We start from the raw sequence: 9,208 nt of genomic DNA, 5'->3' as shown, positions 1-9,208 counted from the left end.
CTGGATTGATTGTTTGTTTGTATCTTACAAACGTTTTATTGTAAACATAAATAGATTAAACATATGAAATTACCAATACAACATTATAATAAGTTGGTTAATTTAGTGACTTTCTTATTTGTAAGTAAACTCGTTTGGATAAATTATTGACATGGAAGATCTTAATGCATTCCATTTGTATACCAAAAATATTTCCTTGCTACAATTTCAATTATTTTTTCTTTTACGTGATCACACTTAGTTATATATATATATATATATATATATATACATATATATATTTGGATTTGTTTTTATTTTTGGATTTATGTAATATTTTGTATTTTGATTGAAAATCTAGCTTTGAACTCAGCTTAACCATGGTGAAAATATAATTTCATCATGAGTTATCCTTGCCAGCCTCGCGTCATCTCATTGGTAAATTGCAAAAATGAACTCACTTAGGAGCTGGCAGTAGATTTTCGACAGTTCTATTTGTACGTACATTGGGGTCCTCAATTCAAGTTATTGACCACTAAACTTTGGCAAAAAAAAACGTAAAATCAATATACAACAAGCTAACAACAATTTAAACTAAGCTAACAAGGCATTAAAAACAAATTCTATGGCGCATCAGTTATTATTACTTCATAATACTCGATAGGCTTGTATAGCCGCTGTTTCCTTGGGCAGGTTCCGATCGGCGTTTACAACAGCCGCAGCAGCAAAAGCTTTTCATAACATCCAGAAAACTGGCTTGTTCAAAATCATCCAGATCGTTCATGAATACACCGGAGCTAATGTCCTCGGCGGTTCGTGTGCCTACAAAGGCCTTGAGATCGGAGATGGGAAAGCCATCCTTATAATACTTTTTAATCGTATCATACGCATCCATTATAACAGCAATAAACAGAGAAAGCACCACATAGATATACAAAGATATGAAAGAGTACAAATAAATCTGACAGAACCACCATAGCCAAGTTGCTTTGTAGGAGAGCGTCGCAAAGGTTGCAAACATGTCATCGCCATTGATAAGCGAAAAAAGGCACTCTGAGGTGGTGGCCAGCGATCGGAACTTCATGTGATAAGGTCCAAGTATTAGCCAGCCACAAAATACGAAGCCCGCATAGATTAATAGGGCGGCAATTAGAAAACGTAGAATTTTCGGTGCCGCCTTCTTTAACGTGAGTATTACAACATTGTAGGTCTTGAAGAAGCCCAAATATCGCAACACACCAAACCAGACTAGCATATTGCCAATGCCTAAAAATAATGAACAGGTATCCCACTGATCGACCACCATGTAACGTCCTTCAATTTGTTCTTTCAGTGCCGAGCCAATAATCAGCAGAACATCATTAAAGATGATCATAATATACCTGCAGAAAGAACAAACTTACTATAGTACTCAGATAAAGAATGAGAGTCTTAAGATTTTACGAACCAAAAGTTAACAAACTCCAGACGTCCATCAAAGCTTAGATCCTTGCCAAAATGTGAACGGAAGAAGTTGACTGTGGTGCACCTCAGTAAATAGGCTCTCCAAAGAGCCCGAGTACAGAGTGCAAAGGACAAGGCGCAGGTTAAAAGTACAAAGATATTTAAAATACTTCTAAGTATTGCATCAAAGCGAGCTTCTGAAATGAAATCCGTATCTCCCTTGCACTTTAATCTCGTAGACTCCGCATCAAGCGATAAAAGCATCTGTCCATCGTGATCCCGATTATTAAACAAAATGGATATGTCGAATTTAAAGCAATCGGGTGCAGAAAGGGCTCCTCCACTGGCCTTAAAATTGACGGTCTTAATTTTGAACGTCAACTCGGCAGTAACCAGGGAGGCAAAATTTACTTCCACTCCGCGTTGCTCTAAATATTCCTCCACTCCAATGCTAGATACATTTTTTGGCAGTTTTTCACACAGCTTCTCGATGTGTGGATCAAAGATGTAGGACTCATTAAATCCAAAAATGGTACCCTCACGGTAGTTCCACATGCAGAGTGTCAATGGGGGCATAGTATTGTTCGATGTGGGATAATAGTAAGGTCCAATGGATTTACTCATATTGCCATATCCCCAAACAGCATACTGCACAGTGCTAAAGAATTCGGACTTCTCATACAATGCAAATGGTCCCACAGCTGGCGGGTAGCTCTCAACTTCTCGTGACGAGTCCCATCCTTTAAGGAACAGATGCGAGAATGCAATACGATTATCCCACGTGTAGTTGATGTGGTTGTAGCGCGAATGGGCAAATAGGCACAGCTGCATCGTCACCAGAATAATCTTTACAATCTGAAGCAAATAAAATAACGTACAAATTTAAATAAACAACTTTGCAGATTATAAATATGTAAATGCAGTAAATTGTGACAGATAACAGATACATCAAGTAAGATCGTTACATTTGAGCTGCTCAACCGTTAAATGATGACCAGTATTATAAATACAATAATAATCAAGAAAATTTACTTAAAGTAATATTATAAAAAATTATGTAAAATAAAAAGATAGCACTTCCTGGATTCTAACTGCTACAAAACATATCGCTTATTTTCTTTAAGACTGTCATAACTCAAAAAACCATTTTGAGCAGCACGAAGGGTGCGAAAGGCGACTATATTACCGATCGAAAGGTCTAGCTCTGACTAGCTAATTCACCTGTTTCGAGAGATAAAGGGGAGTAAGTGGAAAGGTATCTTTGAGAGCTTTTCAATCCTTTTTTTTTTATTTATATATTTTTGTTATCAATTTATATATTAAACTGAATATTGTTCGTCACAAAATATTGGGGCATGGAAAGAATTTCGTCACTAGACTATTTTTCTAGTAAAGAGGCTTTTTTGGATAGTATTTTACAGGGGTGTTCCAGAAATGTAAACCAACCGAAACCAACAAAAATCCCATAAACTTTGGATTGGTTTTCGGTTCGTTTGATTTCTGGATCACCCCTGCTACATCTCATTTGAGAGGCGAAAGAATTCTTCTTTCTAGTTTGTAACGTGTTTTTCTCGAAACGCTATTTTAAGTTACGGCAGTAACTGCCCCGTTTCCAATTTTTTTTTCTTGTGATTCGAATGCATTTTAGTAGCTCTCTGTTTAGTGCAAAACCGAATTATCGAATCATCGCGAGCGTACACGAAATGGAAGTCGACATTGGCTGAATCTAGTGAAATGAGCATAGATATAGATAAAAGTAGCATTTATTCAAAGATGCTGTCGGTCTGTTTATCCTAGTGAATTATAGTAATTCACGTGTTAGTTGTTTAAATCTTCTTGAAAATGTTTCTGAATGAAAATAACACAAGATGTGAGTTTTTGATAAATTTTTAGATTTTAGCTGCGGTTGACCTTCAGGATTCAAGCCATTTCCTACGTTGGACCTGCATTAATCTAAGCATAACTCTATATCAATTATCTGCTATGTATATTAAACGATCAATCAACGCCCGATAGTATCTGAGATCTGGGTGCTCATACTGACGGATAGACATTGTCACAAATCAAAACTTTCAAAATTACCGCCCATTTTTTGTCATACCATCGCTGAAGCATATTCTATTTAAGAAAGCCTATAAATACGCCGAATATTCGGCGTATTTTGTCTTACGTCATGCTGTCTTATCTATTTAGAACCTATTGATTTTATCTTTGAGCTTGTGCTAACTATTAATCATGCCCACAAAAAATCCCCTTTGAAACTATGCACTCAAATTTATCAAGCTGTTAAATATTTTCTTGAAAGTATTGTGTGCACCAGCCTTAAAGCTTACAAGTGTACTTTATGGTAAGTGAATTACGTAGTTTATATAGTTATAGGCGATAGATAAGAGAACAGTGTAATTGTTGCCCTTGTTTAAACGAAAAGTATGTGGGCGTGGGTTCTGTAGATTTCCCAGTATACTATGTATACTATGTTTACCACAGCGAATGCTTCCAGCGCCTGGGAATAACATGCTAAGCATTGAGCAAATATTCAAGTCCAAGCACATTGATTAGAATGGAGAAAACACAAACAAAATAATATTCAGCCCATTGTTCGAAAGATGTGTCACACAATCAAGCCAGAGACAATCCTACACTCGGCCCCTTGTTTGAGAATCAAAAACCAATCACGTGACAGTGACAGTGCGGGCAATTAAAAGCTCAACAGATGAACAGCTTGTACACATGTATATACATACTATAAGTGAGCTTTACCTGCACCACAAATTTATAGGGAAACTTGCGTCGAGCCTGCCACTTTTCTATCGGATTCATGAAGAAGAACTGAAGCTTGCGGCGCATCCTCTCCTCGTTGTAGGATGCTGCTGAGGATGTGGGCCCTGGAAACTGTGGTTGCTCTACATGACCTTGTCCGGTTGTTGTTGTGGATGCAGCCACTGCCACAACAGGCGTCGATTGCAGCAGTTCCATGCGTCTTCTCAAAATCCTGGTGTTCACATACTCTTCATCACTTTCGCAGCGGGAGTTCTCGCCGCTGCTGGGAGTATGTGGATGATTTTGTGCAGCCTCATAGCTGTCCGTACGGCGTTTCACGGCTGGAGCTGCAGCAGAAGAAGCAGCAACTCCAACGCCGTAGTTTTGCATTTCAATGTATTGCACTGGCTGCGTCTCGAGGTCGCAGGGCGCTGCGTTGTCTTGGTGTAGAGATTTTCTTTTGCTGCGATTGCTCCAACATACAAAAGAAATTCCACACACACGCAACAGGCAAACGAATCTTGATTATATATAGAGTGCTTCGGGGACGTTTGCGACGTTTTTCTACCGAAATTATAATAAATACTACCAAAATTATTGGTGTACGCGAATTGCTTTGTTTGCGTAAATCGATTATCACAAAAAAACTTATCGATATATCAATATCTTACCAAAAGCCCTAGTTCACTTTGCTGAATAGTTCAATGGAACTTGTTGTGAACGATTCGATCAAAGCATGGTCCGGATCGATGAATGACACGGCGCGAAATTTAAATATGAATTAACTTTTTGTTTATTATTCAACAATTATTAATAAGTAAAGTTTTTGTATTGTAATGATTTTTCATTCGGAAGTTGAAGTTGTATAACTCAGCTCTAAGTCAAAAATCCAAAACTCGACACAATTCCAACAAAAATTCCCACTTTATATATTTCAGTTGTCGTATCTATGTTTCGCAGAACAGACAAGAGTTGGAGCCACATTAATTAAATCGTGTGGCAGCCTTGTTTATTAGAAAAAGAACAACGTAATTTTTAGATCCTGTTTTAAAATATTTTTTGCATTTTCTCTAATAATAATTAAAAATAAAGGTCCACCATAGAAAAGTTTAGATAGTTGTATAAAAAAAAAGTGGTTTTGGTTCGTATAATAACCAAAAAGTTCGATTTTGTTGTCTAGTGTTATTAAGCTGGAAATTTTTAGTTTTTCATGAATTACTAGAATTCGATATTCTTATATACTCGTTTCTTATAATATAGATTAAAGGATATATGGGCAATTCTCAGAAAATTTCAACAGCATCCAAAAACCTATAATGGATCAAAAACGCACATCTTGTGAAATTTTGTTGATGTAACATTTTCAAATTACGTGTTTAAACATTTTACACATGAATTAGATCATTAATTTTAAGAGGTAATTAAGGTAATTAAGAGACCACTTAAATTCTGGAAATAAACTAAAAAAGTTAAAATATAATTCACACGAAGTAAATGAATAAAATAAGCTATTTATATTAATATTTTTGAATCAGATAAAAGACATTATTAACCCGAATATTCCCAGCGTTACCATATGGTAACAAGCAATAGGCATTTACTAAAACTTAATTTATAGACAACATATGAACGTTAGACTAACTTTAATATGAAATTCTAGGAGTAAATTGTTGTCTCTAACTGATAAAAAGTTCATTGAAACAATCTCTTGAAGCTAGCTAATCGAAAAATGCGCATTAAGTTGCTTAATATATTCTGCAGTGCAAAAAAACGGCATTTGGCAATTCGGAGCAAGTAAATTTAATACGTTTAACTTATTTTAGTACTGAACTATATGCAATTCATACATCATTGGAAAGGAAAAAAGAGTGCTCTTTTTAATTATAAAAAGAAGTTCGGGAAAAAAATCCTCTTTCTCGGTAAATTAACGCTTTTTATTTTCGATTTACCATATGGTAACGCTGGGAAGTACAGCGTACAGGTTTTTTCCATACATTTTAATAGCGCTTCGGTAATGTTTTGTTCATAAAAAATGATTGTTCCTATATCAGTTATATGATATAGTAAGCCGATTTGAAAAATTTGGTCAGGATGTATAAAACCAACTTAAATGCATATTCTGTGAGTTTGGTTGAGATATTTTAGAAAACAAAAAAGCTTACCATACTAAAGGTGAATTTGATCCCGATTGTTCCTATGACCGATTTTAACCAATTTTGGTATATATTTCAAGAAGGAGCCCCCCTTTGGGTAAAGCTGTTTTTATTAGACTTTTCGCAAATATTCGTATTTTGTATTATTAAATAAGCCTGTACCCTGTTATTCCCAGCGTTACCATATGGTAACAGTCGAAAAAATTGTCCTGTCCAATATTTCAAGATGCTGAACAAAAATTATCCTAACTTATTAAACGACATAACTTTAAAGAAGACAAAATTCAAATTACATGCTTTATTTTTTTAATTCAATAATAAATACACTTAAATTTAAATATTACAACTAAACAAATAAATATATTTAGCATAAAACTTATACTTAAGCACATGACCCTTTACTCTTTATGGAAACCTCTGTAAAATATTTGAAAAAATAAATATTTTAGTTAAATAAAGTTGAATAATAATAATAAGAAGATAAAAATGACTAACCAATATTTAAGCAAGAGGAATAACACTCAAGTTGCGATTCTCCAGTGTACATATATCCATCAGAGCCACAGACAATTTCATCATTTTCATCATAGACATTTGAACAAATTTTTTCACAAACTGCTTCGTTGTCTTTTACGGCTTCTGTTGGATTGGCCGAAACAATTGCAGGCTCTAAAATAGGCTGCTCTTGGGCATTCTGAAATAAATTCAAAAATGTTTATAGGCAAGTATTGTAATTAAAGTTCAATCTTATTAAAAATTTAAGACTGGAAAAGTGGTGAAAGTGAGGAAAAATGAGAGCAGACGAAATTTAAATAACATTAAATTTATACAGCTTTTATCTTAATTACAACTGATACAGATCTTAAATTCAACGCACTTCTCATCAAATACTTATTCGTACTCAGGCAAATAAATAAAGAAGAAAACAAACAATTTAGTGGTTGACTCACATAATTAAGCGGTTTTGGCATTTGTTAAGAGTGGAAAGTTGGTGAACTCTTTAGACATTGAAGATGCTTTGTGTATTAGAAAATTTTATACATATTGTTATCGACCTTATTAACATTTAAATTGATACAGATATCGAAAGATGGCTTTTGAACTGATTTTTATCTAGAGATTGTTTGAACAAGACCATAAGTAAATGTTAAGATCCAAACAACAATGAATAACACTGTGTGGTATCAAATTTGAACGAGTAGTAGAAAAAATAGATTTTCGAAAGCAGAGACTGTGATAATAATAAGAATTATTTTTCTAAAATTCAAAAATAGAATAAATTGACCAAAAATGTAAATTTTGGGAAATTATTATTTTATGAGTTTTTTCTTTGTTTAAAAAAATAATTTTTTTGGTTACGTTGTAAAGTATAAATCAAACAAATTATTACTTTGTGAGTAAATCAAAAATAGTTACTAAAAGTGAAGGATTTTTTCAGCTTAAAAAAAAATATTATTTACAGTGGAAAGTAATCTCACCTTATTAACATATTCAATATTATCCTTTGCGTTGACTGTGACTTCCTGAACCGGCTTCGGATTCTCAGAAAGAGGCGACACACTGACCGAGGATATGTGAGGTGTCGATGGGTGTGTCTCATAGTAGAACTTTTGTCCGTGCGGTGCATTTGTGTAGCTCGCAGATCCCCTGATAGCATCATGTTCAGTAAACTCGAATCGCAATGGTTCTGGCGTTTCAGTTTTGTGTGTATTGTGCCAAGTTTTTGTGTAAGTAGATAAAGGTGGAGATTGGGTTTGCGATTGAGGTGGCTTTGAGGACAAAATGTGCTTCACCGATTTGTTGCCATCCGATTTGACAACAAAGGCGTTCTGACCCGCCTGATAACTGCCTCGAACGACAGCCGAGTTGGAGTTGGTGTTGGAATTGGAATTGGAGGGAGCAGGATCTTGTTGATAGAAGAGATCGGCAACCCTCAATGGTTTGTTGTAAGTAGAAGATACACTGGTATCTGTCAGCTGACGTTGTGATTGTTGAAATTGTTGTTTTTGTTGTTGTTGTTGTAATTGTTGTTGTTGTTGTTGTGACTCCTTTTGAATTAGTTGCTGTTGCTGATACTTCATTTGATCGCGTTCCAAATCCAGTTGCTTATAGTTTGGATCATGTCTGGGCAGAAAATAATCATTAGTGCTCATGAAATTTAGATAATCCTCAGCTGCTTTTGTTAGCTTTTGTGGTGCAGCAGATGCACCATTCGGTTGATAGTTTTGGCCAAAGTTAGCTGCTGTTTTGGCCACGTTCTCGACATCTTCATAGACCGCATAGCTATTTAAAGTTTGTCCAAACTGATTATTAAAGTGCGGATTTTGTTTAGTTAAGACATCGCCATAGCCTTGACCTTGGCCTTGACCCTGGCCTTGACCTTGACCTTGTCCTTGTCCATGTTTAAATGCCAGGTATTTGGAGGCTTCAACGGGAATCGCGTGTTGTTGAATCGGGGAATAAACTGGATATTTGTTTAGCTCGTTTCCTTTGAAATGCGGAGACGCCTTAAAGTTCTGTATGTACTGTGTTGAATGATGATTGTATTGTTGATTATCTTTGGGACGATAGAACTGATTCTTGCCAACGTCCAGCACAGCAGCGTCCTTAGAGTGTGCGAATCGTGTGGCCTGATTGAGTCCTCCTGCTGGCCAGTTTCCATTAAATTCGCGGCGAATTAACTGTGGTCCTTCATGGGCTGGAGGTGGTAATGGGCGCCTCCAAGCAGTTGGTGGATGTATGTTCTCAAGACTGGCCCGAACACGTCCAGGTCCTGGTGCTGGACCAGGACCAACACGGCGATTGTGATTGAAATTGGATGCAGGATCACTTAAGAATCTCATTAGCCGAGCACTTCGAGCCGCGATCGAGGG

General features: G+C 35.9%; 2 protein-coding genes across 2 annotated transcripts; both read right to left on the bottom strand.

Moving 5' to 3' along the window:
• Positions 1-320: 320 nt before the first annotated feature.
• LOC117787938 (mucolipin-3-like) lies at positions 321-4,805 on the bottom strand. Its single transcript, XM_034626576.1, has 3 exons — positions 4,183-4,805; positions 1,427-2,277; positions 321-1,361 (listed from the first exon to the last, which is right to left on the bottom strand). The coding sequence occupies exons 1-3, from the start codon at positions 4,570-4,572 to the stop codon at positions 623-625; spliced, it is 1,980 nt and encodes a 659-aa protein (XP_034482467.1). The 5' UTR covers positions 4,573-4,805; the 3' UTR covers positions 321-622.
• Positions 4,806-6,656: 1,851 nt separating this feature from the next.
• Positions 6,657-9,178, bottom strand: LOC117788535 (probable serine/threonine-protein kinase yakA). Its single transcript, XM_034627320.1, has 3 exons — positions 7,814-9,178; positions 6,831-7,029; positions 6,657-6,752 (listed from the first exon to the last, which is right to left on the bottom strand). The coding sequence occupies exons 1-3, from the start codon at positions 9,176-9,178 to the stop codon at positions 6,718-6,720; spliced, it is 1,599 nt and encodes a 532-aa protein (XP_034483211.1). The 3' UTR covers positions 6,657-6,717.
• Positions 9,179-9,208: the final 30 nt, after the last annotated feature.

Source organism: Drosophila innubila (genome assembly GCF_004354385.1).
Source record: "Drosophila innubila isolate TH190305 chromosome 3L unlocalized genomic scaffold, UK_Dinn_1.0 0_D_3L, whole genome shotgun sequence".
NCBI classification, from domain to species: Eukaryota; Metazoa; Arthropoda; class Insecta; order Diptera; family Drosophilidae; genus Drosophila; species Drosophila innubila.
Note: the sequence above shows the minus strand (reverse complement) of the source record. Positions and strands in the feature narration are given on the sequence as shown.

Bases quoted from the DNA above. Each gene is read 5' to 3' on its own strand.
- LOC117787938 (XM_034626576.1), bottom strand. From the start codon at position 4,572: ATGCAAAACTACGGCGTTGGAGTTGCTGCTTCTTCTGCTGCAGCTCCA. The intron at 2,278-4,182 runs GTAAAGCTCACT...TATTTGCTTCAG, and splicing joins CCTATAAATTTGTGGTGCAG to ATTGTAAAGATTATTCTGGT. The intron at 1,362-1,426 runs GTTCGTAAAATC...TTCTTTCTGCAG, and splicing joins CTGGAGTTTGTTAACTTTTG to GTATATTATGATCATCTTTA.
- LOC117788535 (XM_034627320.1), bottom strand. From the start codon at position 9,178: ATGAGATTCTTAAGTGATCCTGCATCCAATTTCAATCACAATCGCCGT. The intron at 7,030-7,813 runs GTGAGATTACTT...AATTTATTTCAG, and splicing joins ATATTGAATATGTTAATAAG to AATGCCCAAGAGCAGCCTAT. The intron at 6,753-6,830 runs GTTAGTCATTTT...AATATTTTACAG, and splicing joins TTCCTCTTGCTTAAATATTG to AGGTTTCCATAAAGAGTAAA.